Source organism: Trachypithecus francoisi, unplaced genomic scaffold, assembly GCF_009764315.1.
Source record: "Trachypithecus francoisi isolate TF-2019V2 unplaced genomic scaffold, Tfra_2.0 Lachesis_group3, whole genome shotgun sequence".
Classification (NCBI taxonomy): Eukaryota; Metazoa; Chordata; class Mammalia; order Primates; family Cercopithecidae; genus Trachypithecus; species Trachypithecus francoisi.
This window is the reverse complement of record NW_022681468.1, coordinates 157769171-157795940: the sequence shown is the minus strand read 5'-3', so window position 1 is coordinate 157795940 and position 26770 is coordinate 157769171. Positions and strand designations below refer to the sequence as shown.

The window sequence follows — 26770 nt, the reverse complement described above, 5'->3', positions numbered from 1 at the left end:
GCCCGGGCCTATGTCTTAGTTTTTAACAAACAAGTTTAAAACATACAAATAATAGAAAAAATCTTATAGAACATGGATAGAAAGAAAATATTTTTGTACAGCTGTACAATGTGTTTGTGTTTTGAGCTGTTACTACAAGAGTCAAAAGTTAAAAAATTTAAAAGTTGATGAAATTAAAAAGTTATAGTAAGCTAAGGTTAATTTATTACTGAAATAAAAAATTTTAATAAACTTAGTGTAGCCTAAGTATACACTGTTTATAAAGTCCATAACAATGTACAGTAAGGTCCTAGGCCTTCATATTCACTCACCACTCACTGACTCACACAGAGTAACTTCCAGTCCTGCAAGCTCGGTCGTCTCAGCTGCTCCTTCAGGAAGCTCTAGAGCTAGGAGGTCCTTCAGTTGTCTTGATAAGGGGGCCAGGCCTATGAAACCCCATATTAAGCAGGCATGGAATGTAGACTGCCCAAGGGAAGGCGTCACTTGGGGTGAGGCAGGTCCTTTCCATGGAGCAGCTCTCAGAGGGGGACTTAGCTGTGAGCCATGAGGAGCCAGCACTCCTGTAAGCGGGGCCAACGAGCACTTCAGCCTGGAGGGGGATCTAGGTGAAGTACCAGTGTCTACTACTCTGGTGCTAGCCCCAGTGACCTCAGGAAATCACTGTCCTGTTTTCCATCTTGGTCCACATTTAGGACAGAATATGATAGACATTTCTTCAAACATTTCTGTTTTAATAATAAATGGGACAATGTGTCTGTGGAACGTGCCAGGCCCTAGAGGCAAGTGATTCTAGGAACAGTCATTCTGGTTTTACAGAAAAAAAACTCTGACCTAATTTGAAAGTTGCACAAATCATCTTATTTCAAGCAGGGATGCCGGTAAAAGGTTCAGGAAGGCCCTTTGGCAGATACTTCATGTATTGATTTCACAGAAATGAAAGCTAGGTGAGCTAATATCTGAGGAAAAGAATGTGTGTCATCTAGTGGCACTAAAAGCAAAGCCTAATGCTTAAGGGAAGATTTCCCTTTTCATTCTCAGGGAACTCAGTGAGGTTTTCAGTAGTGTTTTCCTACTTAAAAGAACGTTTCCTCCTTAAAACTCATTCATTGGGCAAATATTCATTTAGTCCCTGGCACTATTTGGTAATGGGAATACAGGAGTGCATATGGCAGATAAAGTTACGTTGCTGCCCTTACCGAGTTGAGTGGGGGTGAGATGTGGTGTTAGTAAATGCATACTATATTGTCTGTATTTAAATCGAGTCCAAATCTCCCGCTCTAAATCTCGCCTTGGGATATTTCTTACATCTCCAGAAACAGAGTATTTTGACGGGATCGCTGATGTTTCAGAATGCAAAAGTTTGCAGTCGTGCAAGTCAACAAGATAACCGTCTGAACCGAAAGCTGGGTTCCTCCGGGTCTCCTAACTCCAAATCCAACTCCAAGCTTCTGCAGCTGCCACCTCCCATAGACTTCTCATTTCTTCCGCACTCTCCTCTCACGACGGGTCTTCTTTGTTGTACTTAATTTCCTATGCAATAAGATTTCAGCATCACCATCAGTCCCCCAAAGACCAGTTCTCATAGAGCCGAAGTTCCCACCAAGGGCTGTGTGGGTAAGGGTTACTGAAATCAGCGTTTATGAATCCTGTCTCAAGTTGTCTCACCTGGGGTTCCGTAGAACGGTTTCTTCGTAAGAGGTCCTTCAGCGACAGCCGAGCTCGGGGAAAAAAACGGGAACAAGGTGTCTTTTACATTTCCTCAAATACCGTGTGTGGTCTGAGGCGCAGGCCAGGTGTATTTAAATATCCTTTAAACAGTACTCCCCCGCCCCAAAAACTGGCCTTGAAGGAACAAGTGAAACTCATCCTGCTTTTCATGTTTGCTGGGTTTGCCCGTTACACCCCTTCCCCCCGCACCTACCAAGACAGGCAGTTCTCGGCCACCCTCCGGGGCCCTGATTTTGAAAAGAGGAGTGGACCAATCAGATGTGGAGCGCTGTTTGGCGCTGCAGTTTGAGCCTGGGCTGAAACTGCGGGTGTGACTGCCGCGGTGGCTCGGGGTGTCTGCGGAGGAGGTGGGGGCGGAAGCATGAGGCTAACGGCTTGGCTTCAGTGATCCCACCGGGATGTGCAGGCCGGGAGCTAGAGGCAGGCTGATGGGGGAGGGAACGAGCAGCCTGTGAGACGGGGTGACTGCGGCGACCAGCCCGGGCGGGCACCGGGACTGGAAGAGTTGCCTGAGCAGCCGGCTGGTCCGGCGGCCAGACTGGGGCGGGGGCGAGCGCCCAGTTGAGCCTGCTGGGGCTGGAGGAGCGAGAAGGGTCCTCTTCACATTTCAGAGCGAACCAGACGGGAACAGTAAGGTTTGGAGGAAGGGGGGATCGTTGGAAGCAGTCGGAAGTGGTGAGAATCTGGCAATAGGCGAGAAACGGGAAGAGTCAAAAAGAAGCGAAGTCTATGTGAGTATCTGAAAGGATTGGGTGACCAGAAAGAAGGTCGGTGTAAGTGAAGGAAGAGTGAGGTGTGGCTGGATCAAAGGGCTAAGAGAAGAGGGTCTGTGTAAGTAGATGTGAGTGAGGATCAAGGAAAAGCCGTGGAAGTGGCCGGGGTTCGGGGCCGCAGGAGTGCCAGACGGGGCCGGAAGGCAGCCGAGCGGAGTTCAGATTTGAGAGCGTTTGGAAATTGGAAGACTTGGTGGCGAACGAGGGTCAGGACCTGCATCCTGCCTCAGAGAGCGATCGACGTGTCCGGAATGTGGGATCAGAGGCTGGTGAGGTTGGCCCTGTTGCAGCATCTGCGGGCCTTCTATGGTATTAAGGTGAAGGGTGTCCGTAGGCAGTGCGATCGCAGGAGACACGAAACAGCAGCCACGGAAATAGGGGTAAGTTCTGTGAAAAGGGATTTAGGTTTGAAAGAAAGGGCACACCCTTTATCATCACTTACTACCAGATCGTGCTAAAATGTTCACTCTGTGTATCACAAAGAATGGTTAGGTGTGTAATTCAGTTCAGATGGTTGATTGCTGATATTTAAAAAGGGACCTTCTTGGTTTTTGGTGTTTTTTTTTTCCCGTAAGGATTTTTGATCATTGAGAGAAAGTTGCAGGATTTTCCAACTTCAGCACTATTGACATTTTGGATTAGATAATTTTTGTTAGGGGAAGAGGAAATGCTGTTCTGTGAATTGTGGGATGTCTGTCTTTTACCCACTAGATGCTGGTAGCATCTCTCGGTTGTGACAATTAAAAATGTCTCCAGATATTGCCAGCTTACTGTATTTGGAACAGGTAGTACGTTGGGAGGGACAAAAACTCTACCCCTCCACCCTTGTTTTAGAGTAAGGTTGTAGAGGGACAAGGGAAACCAGTGCATTTTCTAGAAGAATCCATAGATGAAGAAGTATGAGAGAACATTAGAAATAGGCTTCAAATGATAACTGCATATTCACCAATTTGAGAAATAAGTTTGCTGCTTGGCCATGTCATACTTTTGAGACAGCAATTTTTTTTTTTTTTTTTAATTTGGGTAAATTGAGAAGCCAGAGTGGAATAATTGAAAAGTTGTTGATGTTTTGGTGGTTGAGGTAAAGGGATTTTGAATGAGATTTTAATAGCTCTGCCACATCATCAAGAATTCCATTGTGAAAAATAAGCTGAATGTAAAGCATTTTATTTTAAATTTATGTGCCTAATTTATATGGCACTTCCTAGTACTTGGAGACAAGCTAATAAAATTAATATACATTGCTCTTAATAGTTTATGGTTTCTTTAAAAAAGTACTTGGAGAAGAAAACCACTAACAAAACTAATATGTGTACCTCTTAGTCGCTGATAAACTTTGGAGAAGTTATTTTTGTTGGTAGCAAATTAATGGCAATACATGTACTTACATTTAAAAAGCTACAGTGATTTCTGATTGTAAAACTGGTTTTCCAAGATCTCAAATGTAGCTGATTTTGTAAGTATATGGAAGTTTGTATATGGACTTTTTTTCACCCCTTTACCCCTTTTCTTTATTTCTTTCTTTCTTTTCTTTTCTTTTCTTTTTTTTTTTTTTTTTGAGACGGAGTCTCACTCTGTGGCCCAGGCTACAGTGCAGTGGCGCGATCTTGGCTCACTGTAAGCTCCGCCTCCCGGGTTCACACCATTCTCCTGCCTCAGCTTCCCGAGTAGCTGGGACCACAGGCGCCGCCACCACACCTGGCTAATTTTTTGTATTTTTAGTAGAGACGGGGTTTCACAGTGTTAGCCAGGATGGTGTCGATCTCCTTACCTCTCTCCTTACCTCGTGATCCGCCCGCCTCGGCCTCCCAAAGTGCTGGGATTACAGTCGTGAGCCACCGCGCCCGGCCTTTTCACCCTTTAACAAGAAAAACTGATGCCTGCTTTCAGAGTCAAGCAGACCTGAGTTTGAGTCCTGTTCTACCCCTGCTACATCTGTAAACTTGGGCTGCTTGTTTGATTTCCCTAAGCTTCAGTTTTCTGTCTATAAAGTGGAAACAGTAGTATTTCTCCTTGAATTGTTTAGGGATTTTTAAAAAGTGAAGCTCTTTATGTAGGCCTCACACAGTGCGTGTCACGTGCCACTTCTTCATCTAATGATAGTTGTCATATCAATGGTCTGCCTCCTAATTGGTAATCATGCCATATAAATTCAGCTAGAAACACTTACAAGAATATTCTAATGAAGCAATATAGATCATTGTGTTATGAGATCTAATGGGATAGGTAGGTTGTTTGAAAACAATTTCTGTAGCCCACTGTGTTTGTTAGCTATTTGTAGTTTTTGAGCTTTTAAAGAAAAGTACTATAAATCTTTTTTAAAATGATACTATAGGTGAGATTCTAATACATAAAGTTTTAAAAACATTTTATGAGATTAAATTATAGTGGTTACTTGTGAAGCCAGTTATTCTAAATAATAAGACTTAAGGAAGAAAACACGCTGAATTCTAGTTATATATAACAGAAGTAGACTTACCAGCTTAAGTATCTGGTTTATTTTTACATTTGGTTTGGCTGCACAGTATCAAGAAAATTCTGATTTACCCAATAAAGGGGTTGCCCATACTAACATTTTTTAAATAGCTCAGCTTAAAATGATGATCATAATATTAACAAATACGTTTTGAATGCTTATTCTGTGTCAGACAGTGATACAAGTGTTTTGTATGTTTTAATTTATTTAATTCTTCCTACACCTCTATGACTTAGGATCTGTATGAGGATACTGAGGAACAGAACGTTAATTTGATCTAGGTCACTCAGCTGATAAGTAAGATTTAAAACCTGGCATTTAAAACCTGGCATTTAAATCTTAAGTCAAGATTTAAAACCTGGCATTTTTGTGGGCGCAGTGGCTCACACCTTAAATCCCAGCGTTTTGGGAGGCCGAGGCGGGTGGATCACAAGATCAGGAGATCAAGACCATCCTGGCTAACACGGTGAAACCCAGTCTTTACTAAAAATACAAAAAATTAGCCGGGCATGGTGGCGGGCGCCTGTAGTCCCAGCTACTTGGGAGGCTAAGGCAGGAGAATGGGTGAACCCGGGAGGCGGAGCTTGCAGAGAGCTGAGATTGCACTCCAGCCTGGGCAACAGAGCAAGACTTTGTCTCCAAAAAAAAAAAACAAAACAAAACCTGGCTTTTTTGCCTTTAGGAGCCTACTCTCTTAAGCACTCACTATACCATACTGTCTTTTCAGCTTAAAACATTTGTAAATTAATTGGAGCCAGGCACTTGAAAGGGAATTAGTAAAATTTTGTTACTGTGTTGTGTCATTAACAATGCTGAGTGATTTTTATTGTAAATATAAAGTTAAATTTAATGCTCTTAAAACATAAATGCTACTTGCTTGATAACTTGTGATATCTAAAAAAAAGTACTTTAGCAGCATTCACAGAGCAGATGCATGTAAACTAAATTAACATGTGAGATTATATACCCACTTAATTTTGAATAACCAGACATTTACAGACTTGAATTTACCTTTCAGTGCTATGGAAAGCAACACATTTTTAAGAGGTTCGAATGCATGCACAAAGATAGTGGCAGATTCTTTATCCTTCAGTGTGCAAAAACATTCAAGTTAATAACACACAGCTTTACTCTCGGGATCTTCAATGTATTAAAATTTGAATGTGAGGTTTTAAAAATGGGTTTCCAGCTAGTTAAATGAAGTTTGACTTAAATATTTGCACACCCCTGCCTTGCTTACCTCAGGGCATGGTTTGAAAAGCACTCTTCTGTAGAAGGTGGAAAATGGTTTAGGTATAAAAATAACCTCTTCTGATATAATTTTAGGAAGACTCAATGAAGGACAGGAATTACTGTTTTGCTTTTCAGTTAACTTAGTCTTTTGTGTGTTTATAAGGTGAGCAAAAGAAAGTATCTAGTCAGTATTTATAAGGTCATTAAAGGAACCTATAGTATTTTTGGGGTAAATGTTAGTGTTTTGGTCCAAATTCTGTTTTAAGAATTTACTAAGCACTAACCCAATTATTTTTTATGATCAGATTGGAAACTTGAGTTTACTAGATTATTTGAGGGGAATGACATTATCTTGGCCATCTTTGTACTCCCGGCACTTAGCATCCTGTCTAATATAGTAATTATTTGTTATCGAATGCACTTGAAATGATTGTTTTTTTCTTGATTGACAGTTTATCATTTATTTCTGATTCTTTTTAATTTCCCGAGGTCTTTAATTTGCCTAAAGTTTAAGAAAACTGATATTATGCCTAATATTTGTGTTAGAGTAACTGAATTTGTCATTTTAGGGTAAAATATTTGGAGTACCTTTTAATGCACTGCCCCATTCTACTGTACCAGAATATGGACACATTCCAAGGTAAGCAGAGTTTGAAATAAAGAAGGCCGGGCACAGTGGCACATGCCTGTAACCCCCACATTTTGAGAGGCCAAGGTGGGCAGATCACTTGAGTCCAGGAGCTCAAGACCAGCCTGGGCAACATTGTGAGACCTTGTTGCAAAAGATTCAAGGATTAGCTGGGCGGAGCACACTTGTAGTCCCAGCTAGGCAGGGGACTGAGTTGGGAGGATTGCTTGAGCCCAGGAGGTCGAGGCTGCAGTGAGCCTTCTAGCCAGGCAAATGAAGAAGAGAGTAAACATTTCAAACTGGTTTTAGAGAGTTTAAAAGAAATAGTTGATTAAAACATACTTGTTTCAAACCAGCAAATGATTTCATCTCTCATTAGCTAATGTTAAAAAAAATTTTTTGGCCGGGCGCGGTGGCTCAAGCCTGTAATCCCAGCACTTTGGGAGGCCGAGACAGGCGGATCACCAGGTCAGGAGATCGAGACCATCCTGGCTAACATAGTGAAACCCCGTCTCTACTAAAAAATACAAAAAAAAACGGCCGGGCGAGGTGGCGGGCGCCTGTAGTCCCCGCTACTCGGGAGCCTGAGGCAGGAGAATGGCGTAAACCCGGGAGGCGGAGCTTGCAGTGAGCTGAGATCCGGCCACTGCACTCCAGCCCAGGCGACAGAGTGAGACTCCGTCTCAAAAAAAAATTTTTTAACTTTTACGTATTTTAAATTGATAATTTGTACCCCTTCCCAGGATTGGATTTTAAAGTCCAGTAATAAGTAAATGTTAGAAATCACACAAAAAAAATTTTGTTCTGTTAAAGTCACTTTTCAGTTCTATATGAATTCTTTTGCCACAACTCAGATTAAGTAATATACCGAATTACCAATTCAGTAATAATTTTGACTTCTTGTTTGTTTGTTTAAAAAATATTGGCCACGCATAGTAGCTCATGCTTATAATCCCAGCACTTTGAGGGCCGAGGCAGGAGGATAGCTTGAGCCCAGGATTTTGAGACCAGTCTGGGCAACAAAGCAAGATTCCATCTATAAAAAAATTTTAGGCCGGGCGCGGTGGCTCAAGCCTGTAATCCCAGCACTTTGGGAGGCCGAGACGGGCGGATCACGAGGTCAGGAGATCGAGACCATCCTGGCTAACACGGTGAAACCCCGTCTCTACTAAAAATACAAAAACTAGCCGGGCGAGGTGGCGGGCGCCTGTAGTCCCAGCTGCTCGGGAGGCTGAGGCAGGAGAATGGCGTAAACCTGGGAGGCGGAGCTTGCAGTGAGCTGAGATCTGGCCACTGCACTCCAGTCCGGGCGACAGCGTGAGACTCCGCCTCAAAAAAAAAAAAAAAAAAAATTTTAAAGAAAAATCAGCTGGGCAAGGTGGTGTGCACCTGTAGTCCCAGCTACTCCTGAAGCTGAGGCAGAGGATTGTGTGACCCTGGGAGTTTGAGGCTGCAGTGAGCTATGACCATTGCCACTGCACTCCAGCGTTGGCAACAGAGTGAGACCCTGGCTCTTGCAAAGAAATATTGGATAAAAGAATATTTAAGCTAAGATATTAGAGTATTTGTGAAAATGTATTATGTATCACTTAGCTTTTCTATGCCACTTACTATTTATAAATAACCTTTTTTTTTTTTTTAAACAGTTTCACCCTTGTCACCCAGGCTGGAGTGCAATGGCATGATCTCGGCTCACTGCAACCTCTACCTCCTGGGTTCAAGTGATTCTCCTGCCTCACCCTCCCGAGTAGCTGGGATTAAAGGTGTCCACCACCACGCTTAGCTAATTTTTGTATTTTAGTAGAGATGGGGTTTTACCATGTTGGCCAGGCTGGTCTCAAACTCCTGACCTCAGGTCATCTACCCTCCTCGGCCTCCCAAAGTGCTGGGATTACCAGGCATGCATCACTGTGCTGGCCTATTCTAACTGCATCAGAAATTACTAGGAAAGTTTATGTTTTAAGAATATAATTTTAAAATGCATATGATGAAACTTATCTCTTAATGCATTTCCCCTCCATCTAAAGTAGGGTTCCTTTTGGCTACTATAGACCAATAATCTAGGTTTTAATTGACATGTCATCCAAAAGCAATTATTGAACACCTTGTTGCTTTAGGACAGTTTCCCCCCATTCATCCTATAGGTGTAGATTCACAGTCTTCTTAGGTAACCGCTTAACCATTATGCTCTTTAAACGTCCTATGAAAGGCTTGATTTTCTTATAATAAACACTTATAATGATTTTCAACAGGCTGGGCACAGGAGCTCATGCCTGTTATCCCAGCACTTAGGGAGGCCCAGGTGGTGGATTGCTTGAGCCCAGGAGTTCAAGACCAGCCAGCGCGACATGGTGAAACCTTGTCTCTACAAAAAAATAGAAAAATTAGCTGGGCGTAGTGATGTGTGCCTGTAGTCCCAGCTAGTCGGGAGGCTGAGGTGGGAGGATCACTTGTGCCCAGGAGGCAAAGGTTGCAGTGAGCAGTGATAGCACCACTCCAGCCTGGGTGACAGAGCAAGACCCTGTCTCAAAATAAAAACTGAAAGAAAAAAAAATTAAAAAAAAAAAAACAGATTTTCAGCATCTGGAATTGCAAAGTCATATTCCCAGGAATAATGACTAAATCTTCATTGTAATTTCATTACCTACTTTTTATTTAATTAAAAGACTGTTTTGTCAGTTACCATCTATAAATAAGGCTGACATTCAGCCACTGCACCAGTATGAGAAGATCACCCATGGAGAGATAGTAGACAAAAGAAGAAGGTGTTGGACAGAGCTCTGGGTTGTTCCAGCATGTAGACGTCTGGCATGAGAGGAATGAGAAAAGGAGTTTGAGAAGGAGCAGTCAGGGAGACAGCAGGAAAAGTAACAGAGCAGTGAAAAAGTATTTTTGAGATGAACAGGGAAGCGGTCAGGTGTGTCAGATGGTGATACATCAAGCAATATGAGGACAACATACTGACCCTGGATTTGGCAAGGCAGAGGCTGTTAGTGAGCTTGAAGACAGCTATTTCTTTGGAGTTATGAGGTATGAGAATGATTGGAGAAGGGTGAGTGGAGACTGAGATATGAAGAAGTAGAAGCAGTAAAAAAAGACACGTCTCATGTCCTGAAGGGAAACAGAAATGAAGTAGGACTGAGAAAGATAAAATTTAGTGTGCACATTGGAGTTGTTATGAGTGAAAAGATGGGCCTTGGAAAAGAATTTAGGAAGCACGTAGACAACTAAAAGTAACATTTTATCTCAAAGACTACAGAGATTTGTGACTTTAGAGCTTCTGAAAGTTATGTAGTGCTTGGCCTGCTCATGTGTGTTAGCAGAGGAATAGGATTTGATAAGATGTATACCTAGCCAACTGAAGAAACGTCTCTTTCAGCTTTCTTGTGGATGCTTGCACATCTTTAGAAGAACATATTCATACCGAAGGGCTTTTTCGGAAATCAGGATCTGTTATTCGCCTAAAAGCGCTAAAGGTAAGCATATTGTTGAACTATAATTTTTCATTTGAACCATTTTCTGATTTGGTTTTTAAAACTGAAATATTTAGAACTATTAATACAAATAGTTGACAGAAATTGAATTTGCATTTTTTTCATGGCAGAATAATTTTTTTCCCAAAAGAAATGGTGTATTATTTCTATCGTGCTTTAAAAATTTAATAACTTTTAAATTCATGGTTCTTATTTCTATCAACTATTACATAAAATGAAAAAATTTGTTAAACTGTATTGTTGTTAGCCTTCTAGAAGGAGTGATACAGCTGAGTGTGGTGGCACATGCTTGTAGTCCCAGCTACTTGCAAGGCTGAGGCAGGAAGATTGCTTGAGCCTGAGAATTTGAAGCCAACCCAAGCCACAAAATCTGCACCACATTTCTATAAAAATAAAAATAAATTTAAAAATCGTTAAAAATAAAGTAGTGACATATTTTAAAATAAGAGTTAAGAGAAATTTATTAAATAAAACTCTTATTAGAGTATAACAAAAGATACTTTATTTGCAATAAACTCTTAAGTTGCCAAAATACTCAAGATTATTATATTTATTTCAGAATAAACTGGATCATGGTGAAGGCTGTCTATCTTCTGCACCTCCTTGTGATGTTGCCGGCCTTCTTAAGCAGTTTTTTAGGGAATTGCCAGAGCCCATTCTCCCAGCTAATTTGCATGAAGCACTTTTGAAAGCTCAACAGTTAGGCACAGAGGAAAAGAATAAAGCTACACTGTTGCTCTCCTGTCTTCTGGCTGACCACACAGTTCATGTATTAAGATACTTCTTTAACTTCCTCAGGAATGTTTCTCTTAGGTAAGTGGTAATTAAAACTCTTGGCAAGTAATAGTTGAATTTTTCAACTAACTAATGTTTAATGCTTGTAGATATGTTCCATTTCATTTGGAATGGAAATTTTTCTTTAAAAATTATATATTTCTTTACTATGAGGAGTATACTCTGTAATTTAAGAAACAGCATACCAAATGATTTAATATTTCCTTATCTTAAAGTCATCATCATGAATGCCTTAATGGTTCATTGCTGTTTATAAGATTCATTGTCCACTGAAAGGTTTTGTTTAAATATTTCTGTTTCGCTTTTCAAAATTTTCCTCTCCCTGCTCTCAGTGAGCCTACTTATTCTAGACATACTTGCTGCCTTCTGATACTTCCAACTTTTTATGTGTAGGTTTGAAAATCAGATAAAGATGTTCAATTCGTGTGGTAAAGCAAAGTATGAAGTCTAAGATTAGCATGATTTTTATAATACATATTTAAATATAGAGAGGCTATATATTTCTGGTTCTTTTTTGTGTTCAAGCCAATCATGTACATGAAGGGTAACTGTTTTGCCTTGTGTATGACTGATAGTAAGAGGTCTTCAAAATGTACTACCTACGTTATTTTAACTGTTCTATATTTTTACCTTGGACTCCATCTAATAAAGCCTTTATTCACTTAAGATCCAGTGAGAATAAGATGGATAGCAGCAATCTTGCAGTAATATTTGCACCAAATCTTCTTCAGACAAATGAAGGACATGAAAAGATGTCTTCTAACACAGAAAAAAAGCTACGATTACAGGCTGCAGTAGTACAGACTCTTATCGATTATGCTTCAGATATTGGTAAGATGTAGTTGCATTATTAACAGGATTTGTTTAAATGAGGAAAATCTCTGTTTCTTCCAAAGGAACTATGAAGGCAACTATTAGAAAGTTGGTATATTACTGATTTCACCCCCACCCCACAGTACCGGCCCCTCCTGCAAAGACAAAAAGAAAAGAAATTGGTATATTACTATCTCAACATTTTTGGGGAAGAGTGGAGGAAGAATAATAATTGTCTTATTTGTGAACATTTTCATTTAGGGCGTGTACCAGATTTTATCCTGGAAAAGATACCAGCTATGTTGGGTATTGATGGGCTCTGTGCTACTCCATCACTGGAAGGCTTTGAAGAAGGTGAATATGAAACTCCTGGTGAATATAAGAGAAAGAGAAGACAAAGTGTAGGAGGTAAGTGGCAGTCCCATTTTATGGAGGTACAGTGATGTGCTTTAATTGAAAGTACATTTCACATAAAGAAGCATGAATTGTGGTATGTGCCTTTTTGATGCTTATAGCACAGCTGGAAAGATAGGACGTATGGATGTAAAAAGTTAAAGCGATAGCACAATCTAATGTTAAGTGCTAAATCTTTAGCATAAACATAAGATGTATTAAAAGGAGAAAGTTCCCTGGGTTGTAACAATCAGGAACTTGTCAAAGAGGAGTCAAACTGAACCTTCTTGAATAATGGGTAGAATTTAGTGGGATTGGGTGGAGGATTAGAATACTTGTATCCTATTCTAGATGAGAAGGATGCTATGAAGAAAGGTTTGTGTAGGGAAGAAGTAACCTATGTCTAATGTAAATAGAGCAGTATGACTTGAGTGAAGTGTTCAGCATAAGGATGAAGGATGGTATTATGGTAAACTTAATGCCAGGCTAAAGAATTAGAATATTAATTAACCTGGGTGTTGGTGAATCATTGAAGATTTATGATGTGAGGTATGATATGATTAAAAAATTTTAGAAAATTACCTGATTTGAAGAATTGAGACTTGGAAGTAGGGAGAATGGTCACCAATGTGTGTCAGTAATCCAGGCACGAGATTATTGTTTGAACTTGTTAGTGACATGGATTAGTTAGGAGTACAAACTAAATAATGAAGGAAATATTATCAAGGAAGAATCAGAAAGACCAAAAGTTTTGTGATGGTGGAGTTGGTAATAAAACTTGCAATCTCCTTGATCAAGAAATCAGAGGCCATTCTTCTTCCAATTACTTTAGGAAATTTATCTTTTGAATATCAGAACCAGATGCTACTAACTGTCCCATTCCCTTTCTCATCTTTTGGCTTATTTGTTATGGCATGCTTGTGTTTCTTCTTTACCTCCTTTGTAGATAGGATAATATTGATGACTTATGTATCATTTTCCTAGGGCTACTGTAGCAAAGTACTACAAACTAGGTGGCTTAAACCAACAGGAATTTGTCTCACTGTTCTGGAGGCTAGAAGTCTGAAATCAAGGTGTTGGCAGAATGCCTGAAACCTGCAGGGGAGAATCCTTTCTTGCCTCTTTCTGGCTCCTGGTAGTGGCTGTCAGTCCTTAGCATTCCTTGGCTTGCAGCTGTGTCACTCCAGTCCCTGCCTATGTCGTCCCGTGGTGTTGCTCTGTATCAGAACTTCCCTCTTATAGGACACATTGGATTAGGGCGCACCTGAATGACCTCATTTTAACTCGAGTACATCTGTAAAGATAGTAATTCCAAGTATGGTCACCTTCATAGGTACTGGGGGTTAGGACTTAAACATAGGTTTTTTGGAGAACACACTGCAACCCATAAAACTTCCTATCTCAAATGGACATATTTCCCAGATGCAGATCGTCTTTATCGCCCTCTTCCCCAGTCCTGTAGGTGCAGTTATCACATCTAAATAGATAACCATCACAGCTGTACCACCGTTATCTTGAAAATGTCAGTTCTGCTTTACTAACGGCCTGCTAGGCAGACCTCATCACATCTGCTTTTCATTGGTGTTTTAAGCTTAACATTTTGAAATGACCATCTTCATCCTCTTTAACCCGGTTCTGTGTGAATTCCATTTTCTTCTAACAGCACCACTATTCCCTAGATACTCAGGCTTTAACCATGGGTTCCACCTCGTCCTCTACCATCTATAATCAGACAGTTTTCATGTCATATAAGATTCTATCTTTGTAGTGTTTATTGCATCGTTACTGTAAGAATCTTCCTGGCCGGGTGCGGGGGCTCACACCTGTAATCCCAGCACTTTGGGAGGCCAAGGTGGGCAGATCACGAGGTCAGGAGATGGAAACCATCCTGGCTAACACGGTGATAACCTGTCTCTACTAAGAATATAAAAAAATTAGCCGGGTGTGGTGGCGGGCGCCTGTGGTCCCAGCTACTTGGAAGGCTCAGGCAGGAGAATGGTATGAACCTGGGAGGCGGAGGTTGCAGTGAGCTGAGATCGTGCCACTGCACTCTAGCCTGGGTGGCAGAGCGAGACTCCATCTCAAAAAAATAAATTAATTAAAAATAAAAATAAAAAAAAGAATCTTGGTCTTTATGCTTCCTCCTTGAATCTTCCCTATGTATTGCTATTAAGGCTCACTTTTTTTTTTTTTTTTTTTTTTTGACTGAGTCTCTCTTTGTCACCCAGGCTGGAGTGCAGTGATGCTATCTTGGTTCACTGCAGCCTCCACCTCCTGGGTTCAAGTGATTCTCTTGCCTCGGTCTCCGAAGTAGCTGGGATTACAAGTGCACACTACCACACCTGGCTAAGTTTTGTATATGTAGTAGAAACAAGGTTTCACCATGTTGGCCAGGCTGGTCTCTAACTCCTGACATCAAGTAATCTGCTTGCCTCGGCCTCCCAAAATGCTCGGATTACAGGTGTGAGCCACTGCACCTGGCCAAGGCTTACATTTTAAATGTATAACTCTACTCAAGTATCTCACATACATACCCTTCAGGAATTTTAATTGATAATAGTGATATTTATAGCTTGGCATTCAAGGTCTTTCGTAGGATTGCTCTAGCATACCTACTGTTTCCTGTCTTTGAGCAACTTTAGTCAAACTATGTTATTTATTGTTTTCCAGACACTTTTATTCATTTGCTTACATTATTTATTGATACAATATTTTTACTTCCATCTCTACTGATCTTTTAAATATCTTTATTCGTGCCTCCATTTCCATGGTTCTTGCCTCAGTTCAGACCTTCATCATTTGCCTTAACATGTAATGATTTCTTCTTCCCTACCCTTACTGTACCTTACGTGTATTTGTATTACATTTCTTTCTGTATCATGTCTTTTTTTTTTTTTTCTTTTTTTAGGGATATGGAAGTATAAGTGGGGAATGAATAAAAATATATCCTTTAGTGTTTTTCCTATTTTGAAATAATTCCTCTTAAATAACTTAAAATTTATAAGCCGATATAAAGTTACATGTTGAACGAAAACCGCAAATATTAATATGAATTATTGGTGAAAGACAAGTAAATGTTAAGTTGTAATTGCTTATGCCTTGCATTTCAGATTTTGTTAGTGGAGCACTAAATAAATTTAAATCTAACAGAACACCTTCTGTTACACCTCAACAAGAAAGAATTGGTAGGTATTTATTATATGCATTTATTTTAATTAAAACTTGTATAATATTCTATAAACTATAGTTACGATAATAATTATCTAACTTAGTTAATCAAATTTAATCAAATCAAATATTTTTAATAGACATACTGTACTATATATACTATGTTGTGACATTGCTAATTACATAGGCTATAATGAACCCAGAATTGTAGGCAAAAATTTTTTCAGTCTGTTATGTCTTTAGTCTTCTTAATCATGCTTTTCTGTTTGTAATTTAGATGCTATTGAGCATGTGAAAATAGTTCAACCTCATTTTTATCTTAGGACTAGAAGTTCATTATTGTGTATTTCAACTTTTTATCCTAATTTGCTTGTGGCTGCAATTATTCAGCCAGTAAGAGGCAATATGATCTTTTGTTTTCTAGAATGAAGAAATGAACTGGTTAATACTCAACTATGATGAAAAGCAAAAATAATATTTAGATTAGTTTTTGTTTCAACTCCTTGATTGTAATGTCTTCCTTAAATTAATATTTTTTAATATATATCATATGCATCTTTTAGTCTGTTAGATTTAAGTAACTGCTGTCTCTTAAGAGTCCTGCCTCTGCGACTTCCTTATTTTCATTTAAGGAATTGCAGAGTGTTTTAGTTAAACAACATCTGTTTAACTGATAATGTAAATATATCCTCATTTTTTGTTTAGCTTTAAGTAATATTTTTATAAGAAGAAATTAATGTAAAGCTTTTATATGTTGTCAACTCTGCAGTAGAAACAAGTTGGTTTTGTTTTGATATTTTTTCAGCGCAGCTGTCTGTATCACCAGTGATTCTTACACCAAATGCTAAACGTAAATTGCCAGTAGATTCTTCTCATGGTTTCTCAAGTAAGAAAAGGAAGTCCATCAAGCATAATTTTAACTTTGAGCTGTTGCCAAGTAATCTCTTCAATAGCAGTTCTACACCAGTATCAGGTAGCAAATAGAATTTATATAAATGAATTGTAAACATTAAAATGGGTGCCTATTCCAGGCACAGTGCAATTTCATATGAATAATACCACCCTAAGGAACTACAACTTTTTTCTGTGTTTTATCAAATTTATGAATTTTTATAAAACCCCCTGCCTTTAAAATAGACACTGTTTCAATATAGTGTGTGTGTATATCTGTGTGTGTTATGACCACATCTCTTGAAAGTTATGATAACCCAGAGTAGTAGTTTGGGCTTCTGGTGATAGCATTGATGCTTAGGTTTTATGTGATTAGACATCCTGAATCCTGCTACAGGTACTTCTGGGTCTATAGCTGTGGCTTTATTGCTGTCCTTTGTTGAATTGAGGTTGCCAGATGTTTGATTATCTCTGATTCCCAAGTGGGAGTGTTACAATTGCAGGTTATGGTTTGAAAATGAGGGTATTTTTAAAGTTTTAGACTCAAGTACCTTTTGTAAAAGCTTTAGAACTTTGTTGACGCTGTTCCTTGTGCCATGGCTTCCAGATCCCTTACCAGCCCAGCCATTTTCTTCCAAATTAACAACAAGTTCTAATGTGGCCAACCAGAGCCTTCAGAGAATAATAGAGTATGATCACACTAATCCGAAGATTAGTCTGGGTCTTAGATTGAATTGGCTCTTTTAGCATATACAGAATTCAAGTTGGCTTATATTAACCTTATGATCAACCAAAAATGAAATGAAACTCTAAACCCAGGGTCCTCCATCTCATTTATTTTACATTTAGTCAAAATGTGAGTGATCTCTGATTATTTTAGATTTTTATTTTGTTGGTTTCAGACAATGTTAAGTTTCATTTTTAATTCATTATCTGAGTTATATGAGTTCTTCCCCAAAGCCTCTCTTTTTTCTGTTGTCCAGAAGGGTTCTTATTTGTTTTATTGAGAAGTTGAACAGAATAGCAACTTGAGATTTTCCAGAAGAAACCACTTCTTCACAGGTTCTCTAGGGCTCATTGAAATGTGATGATAGTAACTCTGAAGCTTATGTCTATAGCTTTTGCAGTGTTCACAGGTTGGAGACTTAAACTTTTTTAAGTCACATAGTTCAATTTTTTTTTTTTTGAATATTTAAGAGGCTTTGCAGTTTGGAGGACTTTTTCCAAATGGCAAATGGGAATTGTAGTTCTACCTGCCTTTGCTTATTAGCATTACATCTTCCCCAAGATGAACATATTGATTCCTTCTTCTCCTCCTCCAAGCTCCGAAAACAGAGGTTAAACAGTCTGTGCTATTTTTAGTTTGAGCTTGCCTAATCAGTGAATTTTCTTTATAAAAAAATAAAAAATTCAACAACAGTAATTCTATTATTTTTACACCATTTTTCTTTGACCCTACTTTCTCAGCCACAATTCAACAAATTCCATATGCAAAATTGAAAATAGATTGATTTCTATGTTTAGATTGTAACAAATATGATGCTTTTTAAAATATATAAAGGCAACATTAGTCTGTAATCCATAGAGTATCTATTCATAATTTTTTTTTTTTTTTTTTTTGAGACAGAGTTTTGCTCTTGTTGCCCAGGCTAGAGTGCAATGGCACGATCTCAGCTCATTGCAGCCACCACCTCCCAGGTTCAAGCAATTCTCCAGCCTCAGCCTCCCAAGTAGCTGGGATTATAGGTGCCCGCCACCACACCTGGCTGATTTTCTTTTGTATTTTTAGTAGAGACGGGGTTCTACCACATAAGGCCAGGCTGGTCTTGAACTCCTGACATCAGCTGATCCACCTGCCTTGGTCTTCCAAAGTGCTGGGATTACAGGTGTGATCCACCATGCCTGGCCATAATTTTCTTATATATGTGATAAATTTGCATTGTTCCATATATTCTGACTGTGCCTTCTGCGACCATTGACACATTTTTTATTTTTATTTTTTGAGACGGGGTTCTCGCTCTGTCTCCCAGACTGGAGTACAGTGGCATGATCTTAGCTCACTACAACGTCCACCTCCCACGTTCAAGCAATTCTTGTGCCTCAGCTTCCCGAGTAGTTGGGATTACAGGCATGCACCATCATGCCCAGCTAATTTTTGTATTTTTAGTAGAGACGGGATTTCACCATGCTGGCCAGGCTAGTTTGAACTCCTGGCCTCAAGCAATCCGCCCACCTCAGCTTCCCAAAATACTGGGATTATAGAAGTGAGCCACTGTGCCTGGCTGGACACATTTTTAAAGTGACTAGACTGCAGCCCTAGAATAAAGCTACTTATGTCACTTTAGATGTATAATACTGGCTTCCAAAATTTTCTTTCGCTAAATGTACCCAAAAGTTACTATGATAGTCGTATTTTTTCTGTTTTCATAATTGAAAAAATGTGAATGTCTCTGTTTGGGAAACTTTGTGAATTCTTTATTAATAACTCAGATGAATTGAGAGGGTTCATGTTTGTTGAATGTGTCCCGGGTACGATTCAAACATAAGTCAAGTGTATATGGAGCCTTTGTTCATAACTATTTTACTTCTTTCATAACTGTTTACTGTAGTTGATTTCATAATATAAATGGTGTTAAATAATTAAATCGAGCTTCTGTTGTACCAGTAATTATTTGAATGGAACACAGCAGCAGCCAAGTGATTAGGCATGTTATAGAATAATTAGTTTTTGTTTACTTGCCAAAAATATTGAACAAATTACATTCTGGAGTCAGGTGGGTAGCAGTTGGCCAGCAGGTGTATCTCAAATATTCAGATTCCAACTTGTTTGCCAATAGCTTATTTTTTATAATACCATTAATTAGTATTATGTACTGGATACTTACTAAATATTTTATATAGATAACAGTAATATTCATTATAGAAGTCCATTTTCAGAGCCTAAAGCCATTTAGTAAGTGATGGAGCAAACTCAAGCCTGTCTCCAAATCTTGTTTTTTTCCAGTCTGCAATGGTGCCTATCCCTGCCTTGTATTATTAAAAGAGTTTAAAGAAAAGCTCTAATATAAAAGTAATGCTTAATCTGACCTTTAATTGGCAAGTCAAAAGTAAGAAATGAATGCTTTCTCTTAGCTGATTTGGGTTATTTGACACTTGAAGTTTCTAACCAGAAATTAAGTGATTTCAGTTGTTGCTTGGTATAGAAATTAAAGCTTTGAATCTAATTGTAGCTATTACTATTTTATACTTTAAAAGGAAAATAGGTATGCGTGGTATATTACATGTGGTTATTTTTGTAGTTCACATCGATACAAACTCAGAAGGGTCATCTCAGAGTTCACTCTCTCCTGTACCCAGTGGTGGAAACCATTTGATCACTGCAAGTGCGCCAAGGCGAAGTAAAAGAATTGCAGGCAAAAAAGTTTGCAGGTACTTTATCCAGGACATTTTGTTTTCATCAGATAAATATTTGGTATACACATAGTTAATAAAATGTTTTATCTTTCTGTTAAGCATCATATTTGAGTCATAATTTTAAAAAATCCCTTCTGGCTTTATAGTCTTATTGATCAATTGCCTTTTCAATACTCACCAGAGAAAAATTACTAATTTGAGTCCACTGTGCTTGCTTAAAATCCTATTTTATGTCGATGGTGTAAGTTTAAAATTTCCTGTTAGAGGCTGGGCACGGTGGCTTATGCCTGTAATCCTAGCACTTTGGGAGGCCGAGGTGGGTGGAGCACTGGAGCTCAGGAGTTCAAGACCAGCCTGGGCAATGTGGCAAAACCTCATCTCTATAAAAAGTACAAAAAATAGCCAGGCATGGTGCCACACACCTGTAGTCCCAGCTACCTGGGAGGCTGAGGTGAGAGGATCATCTGAGTCCAGGGATGTCAAGGCTACCGTGAGCTGTGATTATGCCATTATACTCCAGCCTGGGCCACAGAGTCAGACCCTGTCTCAAGAAAAACAAACAAAAAAATTCCTGTTAGGTTAAAAAGCTAGCCTATTCTAACAATTCTGATTTATAACTGATTACATAACTTTTAAGATTAACAGATCATTTTTATATGCAAATACAATGTGTTCATATATGGTATCTTAAAGTTGAACTGTTTTTAAAGAATTATTAACCCACCCAATTATTATCAGTATGATTTGCTGTGGACTTTATTTCAAATTTTATATTTCAGGTATTTCTCTGGTGTTTATACTATAAACTGACATTTTTAATTCCACTTCTAGAGTAGAATCAGGAAAAGCAGGCTGCTTTTCTCCTAAACTCAGCCATAAAGAAAAGGTTCGAAGATCTCTTCGTCTGAAATTCAATCTAGGGAAAAATGGCAGAGATGTAGTAAGTTTCTTACCATTTTATTAATCTTTATATTAGCATAATGCTATAAACTTGATACTAAAAAACACTCATAACCCTGCCTTCCCTCCAGTGACAGTCACATTCTGTTCTTTTTATACAAAACTCATATACTTGAGTTGATACCAAATTTCCTTGCATTGGAATACCCAAAGCTTAGTCCTTGGACTTCTCTTTTTTCTCTCCACTCACTCAAGGCGATCATCAGTTTTAAACATTATATACAGGTTGAGTAGCTTGAGACCAGAGGTATTTCAGATTCCCCATTTTTGGGGTGAATTACGGAATATTTACATTATTTTTGTCAGTTCAACATCCCTAATCTGAAAATCTGGAATGCTCCAGTGAGCATTTTCTTTGAGCATCATGTCAAATGCTTAAAAGCTTTGGATTTTGGAGCATCCACAATTTTGGCTTTTCAGATTTGGAATGCCCAACTTGTATTTACTTAAAACTTCCAAGTTTATGTTCTCTAATCCCAAATACTCTTCTGAACGACTTGACTGTTTCTTAACATCTGCTTTTTTGACTCTCCTACTTGGATATCTAATCCAATAGGCATTTCAAATGTAACCTGTCCCAAGCAGGTGCATTTCTTTGCTGCTGCTATCCCCTGCACCAAACAACACTTTTACCTGTGGTTTTCCCTGTCTCAGTTATGGCAAATCATTCTTCCAGTCACTTAAGCCAAAAACCATGGTCACATCCTTGATTCCTCACTTTCTCCGACACACCATGTCTAAACCATTAGAGAATATTGTCTAACTTCTGCTTTTAGCTTATGTCCAAACTGACCAGTTCTCACTATTACTACTTTTCCCACTTTCTCTAAGTTCTGTCATCTTTCTGCTGGATTACTCTAGTAAATTCCTATTAATAGTTCTACCTTCTCCTACCTTTGCTGCAGTTCTGAAATTGCTCTTTTAAAATCTGTTAGCTTATGTAGTCTCTGCTCAGAACTCTCCAGTGATTCCTCATTTCACTATGAATAAAAGCCACAGTTCTCACGTTGACCTGCAATGCCTCACGTGATCTGTTCTAAGGCTGCATTTCTGAGCTCTTCTCCCAGTCCCCCTTGCTCACTCTGCTCCAGTTTCAGAGACTGCACTGGCATTCTGCTCTTACTGTAATGTTCTTCCCCCTGAAATCTTCGTGGCTCTCGCCTTTGTTTTGTTTTACTCCCAAATCATCTTCTCGTCACCCTATTTTAAACTAAACCTCCATTCTTCACCACTCCATATCCTTTTTACCCTGTTTTACTTTTCTCCATAGCACTTTTCACCTTGTGTATTGTATTTATGCAATATAATTTACTGTTTATCTTATTTAAGTCTAAATTTCCCCATCTAAATAGAGTGTAAATTACATAAGGATAAGATTTTGGTCTAGGTACCCCACTGCCCCAACTATTTGTGAACAGGCCCTAGCACAGAGTCAGAACACACACAAAAATTATTTTAATTAATATGTCAAACTGTTTTAAAAGTAGATCATAAAATACCAACTAATAGCAAAATCAAATGATCACAGTTTTCATTAGCAGGCAAGAATATTTGTCATTGTTAAGAATTGTTTCTCAATTATATATCCCTTTTTAAATCAGCTAAAGATTTTGATAACTACAAAAAAATTATTCTATCTTTATATTTTCAGTTAACTAGGCTTATTTCTTAACTAAAACTTTTTTTTTTCCGTACAGAATGGATGTTCTGGTGTCAGTAGATATGAAAGTGTTGGTCAGCGACTTGCAAATCAACAAAGTTTAAAAAATCGAATTGAATCTGTAAAAACAGGTTTGCTTTTTAGCCCAGATGTTGATGAAAAGTTACCAAAGAAAGGTACATTTACATACTACTGTTAAGAGTTTTACCTAAAAATCCTGCTTTAGTTGCTTTTTAAATGATAAAATATATTAATTAATTTACTGTTCTAGAGATTAGAAGTTCATGTTTGAATAGTGAAAATATTAGAATTGACAGTGTATTTTTATATCAACAATTGGGAAATGCTTATACATATAAATATGAAAATGTTTGACATTCTTATGTTAAAAATTATTTCTTATAACACAAATACTTTATTAGAATTAAATACTTAGTGACTTATTTGCCATGTGCTTGGATATTATTTCAAAACAAGGTTAAATACAAAGGATTAAGCACTGAACTGCTTTATTTTAGGTTCACAAAAGATCAGTAAGTCTGAGGAAAACTTACTAACTCCAGAGCGACTAGTTGGAACAAATTACCGGATGTCTTGGACAGGACCTAATAATTCAAGTTTTCAAGAAGTAGATACAAATGAAGCTTCTTCAATGGTGGAAAATCTTGAGGTAGAAAACTCTTTGGAGCCTGATGTTATGGTTGAAAAGTCACCTGCTACTTCATGTGACCTCATCCCTTCCAATTTAAACAGTAAGCATAATAGCAACATAACAAGTAGCCCTCTTAGTGGGGATGAAAATAATGTGACCAAAGAGACTTTGGTGAAAGTTCAGAAAGCATTTTCTGAATCTGGAAGTAATCTTCATGCATTGATGAATCACAGGCAGTCATCAGTACCTAATGTGGGGAAAGTAAAATTAACTGAACCATCTTATTTAGAAGATAGCCCAGAGGAAAATCTATTTGAAACTAATGATTTGACTGTAGTAGAATCAAAGGAGAAATATGAACACCACACTGGTAAAGGTGAAAAATGTTTTTCAGAGAGGGACTTTTCACCCCTTAAAACTCAAACATTTGATAGAGAAGCAACTATAAAATGTTATTCAACTCAGATGAAGATGGAACATGAAAAAGACATTCATTCAAATATGCCAAAAGATTATTTAAGCAAGGAAGAATTCCCCAGTGATGAACAAATAAAGAAACAGCAGTCCCCAAAGGATAAACTGAATAATAAATTAAAGGAGAATGAGAATATGATTGAAGGTAACTTACCAAAGTGTTCAGCACATAGCAAGGACAAGACTAGATCCTCTTTCTCACAGCAGAGTACATGTGTTATAACAAACTTGTCAAAACCTAGGCCTATGAGAATTGCTAAACAGCAGTCATTGGAAACATGTGAGAAAATAGTTTATGAAAGTTTACAAATGACAGAACATAGAAAGGTTTCAGATCACATACAGTGGTTTAACAAGCTTTCTTTAAATGAACCAAATAGAACAAAAGTCAAGTCACCTCTTAAGTTTCAGCGTACTCCTGTTCGTCAGTCTGTCAGAAGAATTAATTCTTTGTTGGAGTATAGCAGACAGCCTGTAGGGCATAAATTGGCGAGTCTTGGTGATACAGCTTCTCCTCTGGTCAAATCAGTGAGCTGTGATGGTGCTCTTTCCTCTTGTATGGAAAGTACATCAAACGATTCCTCTGTTTCATGTATCGAATCACGTCTTAAAGAACGGAAGTCCATGTCATGTGAAGAGTCAAATATTGATGCAATTTCAAAGTCAAGCATGGAGTTACCTTCGAAATCTTTCTTAAAGATGAAGAAGCACCCAGATTCAGTGAATGCTTCTCTTGAGTCTACTACAGTTTGTAAACAGAAGATGTTATCTGATGGCCAAGTTAAGCTTCCCTTGGATGATCTGACTAATCATGATATATTAAAACCGGTTGTAAATAACAATATAGGCATTTCTTCTGGGATACATAACAGGGTCCTTAGGAGACCATCAGAAAGAGAAAGGGCCTGGTACAAAGGTTCTCCAAAACATCCTATCGGAAAAACTCAATTACTACCAACAAGTAAACCTGTAGACTTGTAATTGGTAAATGTTATGCTTGTCATTAATGTAAATAAAGTGAGCAGTTGATGGTATGACTTGCAGGATTATCTACGTGTTAGTTTGTAGCTCAGGACGATTATTAAGCAAGAGATTTGCTCTGAAACGTTTTTATTTCACTGTACAAGCAACTTGGATTTTTATTTGTACAAATTCTTTGTTTTTCTTAATGATGCCAATTTTTAAACTTTAATTTTATTGTGATCTCTTAAAGCAGAGATTAGACTTTACCTTTCTAAAGAAATTGTTGACTGGATTTATAAGAAGTTAATTTTTGAAAATTACATGATATTTTTGTGTGATAGGAAGAATGGAGCAAGTTGTGTCTATTTCCTCAAGTCAGATAAGGTTTCTAAAATAAATTTCTAGCATGTAAAGGGTAGAGATAAACCCTGCAAATCTTATGTCTGGAATTATATTAATGTTGATTGTCCTTGCCAAAATTCCTAGAAATTAATGTCCTTCAATAGCATCCTAATATTCTATTTTTGTTTGGGGCAGAGTAATTTCATTTATGTTGCCTGTAGGTGTACCATGTGTTCACTTGAACAAAGAACAAATGGCTGAGATGGAGTAATGACTAAAGTATGTTCATATATTATGATGCGGAAATAATTGATAACTTTTAAGCCATACTACGATTTTAAAGACAATTTGCACAAATACATTTGTATCTGTTTTGTCCAATATAGATTTGGCAATTATTTAAAGAGTGATAATCTTGAAAAAAATTAATCAAGGTGATTTCTTATATGCAGATGCTTGATTTTGGAATTTGAAATAGTAGATGCACCTCTTTCACCTTTTTTACTTGGATAAAAACCTATGATGATTTTGTCCTGTGTGTAAATGTTATTTATTTAGCATAGACATTAAAGATAACTCTCTGGAAAATGACTTGACTAAGGCTGTCATGAAATTCAAAGTGCCATTTAGAACATGCACCAAATTGTCAGGCAAATCTGTCTACATTTATATTTTAAATTATTACAAATTACACATCTTTGAGGAAGGAGTATTATGAACAATAGAACATATTCTCTAGGTTGTACAGGAAGGAATAAGCAGACAGAATCAACACTAAAGATCGTTTTTCAGATCAGTTGTTAGAATGTCATGTTTAGATGTTGGAGCAGATTAGAGCAGCATTCATGCCATTCGGAGCAGCCAGACTTACAGCATAAGTATGGATGAGGAATTTCAAATCATCGGATGTGTGCTTGGCTAGGTTCTACTTTGTTTATTTGATATCAAATAGGTTTGTAGATGTTTATGGTATTTCTAATTGTAAGCAGAGACAAAATATTCATATACTCAGATATATGTTGTCTGCTTTAAACAATTTTTAAATTTTAAAAATGCATTAATGTCTTTTTATATCCATCAAGGGAAGGATGAAATGTTGAATTTGAAGACTAGTTCAGTAAGAAGTCCTAGGGGTTTAACTGTACATACTACCTGAACTGGCTTTTCTGAGAGATGAATCAATAATGAAAAATGTCTGTTTAAAAAAAAAAAACTGCCACATGTGACTACTATTTTTGTTAGTTGAAAGCTGCAATACAAAGTATTACAGGAACATAAAGGTGAATAGCTTGAAGATATGGTAACTAGAGAGTCAGAAAAGTTTTGTTTTAGACTTGATTTAATGTGTTTTTATTTTGTCTTACACAAAATAGAGATAATGTTGCTAACTTCATGGGATATTTGAAGAAATGATATAAATACACTTTACAAAGTTAAAAGTGTCTGGACATGTGCAGTAACTGCATGGGTTCTTTTCTGTGTCTTATTAATGTAAATAAAGATCTAATATTAATTTGGTTATCTAATAAGCAACAAACAACTTAATACATAGAACTTAATAGACTGCTCAACCACATTTTATAATACGATCACTAAGAAATTGATGTAGGATTTTAATAATTTTTTTAAATTGTGGCAGAATTTAAACCTTAATTTTGTGATCTGGTTTTTTTTATTTGTTTTGTTGAGTTTTTTTTTGAGGCAGAGTCTCACTCTGTCGCCCAGGGTGGAGTGCAGTGGCACAATCTCGGCTCAATGCAACCTCCATCCCCTGGGTTCAATCGATTCTTCTGCCTCAGCCTCCGGAGTAGTTGGGATTACAGGCACGCATCACCACACCTGGCTAATTTTTGTATTTTTAGTAGAGACAAGGTTTCGCCACATTGGCCAGGCTGATCTTGAACTCCTGA

General features: G+C 37.9%; 1 protein-coding gene across 4 annotated transcripts; it reads left to right on the top strand.

Moving 5' to 3' along the window:
* Nucleotides 1-820: 820 nt before the first annotated feature.
* Nucleotides 821-26061, top strand: ARHGAP11A (Rho GTPase activating protein 11A). 4 transcript variants are annotated; one of them, XM_033190696.1, is made up of 12 exons: nt 1062-2884; nt 6783-6853; nt 10221-10317; nt 10895-11148; nt 11798-11961; nt 12205-12351; nt 15447-15521; nt 16310-16390; nt 19695-19824; nt 20641-20749; nt 22467-22605; nt 22948-26061. In XM_033190696.1, exons 1-12 carry the CDS (start codon nt 2756-2758, stop codon nt 24534-24536), a joined length of 2985 nt encoding a protein of 994 aa, XP_033046587.1. In that variant the 5' UTR covers nt 1062-2755; the 3' UTR covers nt 24537-26061. The 4 variants fall into 4 exon arrangements, with proteins under 4 accessions (XP_033046589.1, XP_033046587.1, XP_033046586.1 ...); XM_033190695.1 differs by having other exon boundaries at nt 16310-16477; XM_033190697.1 differs by having other exon boundaries at nt 2187-2462; nt 16310-16477.
* The last annotated feature ends 709 nt before the right edge of the window (nt 26062-26770 follow it).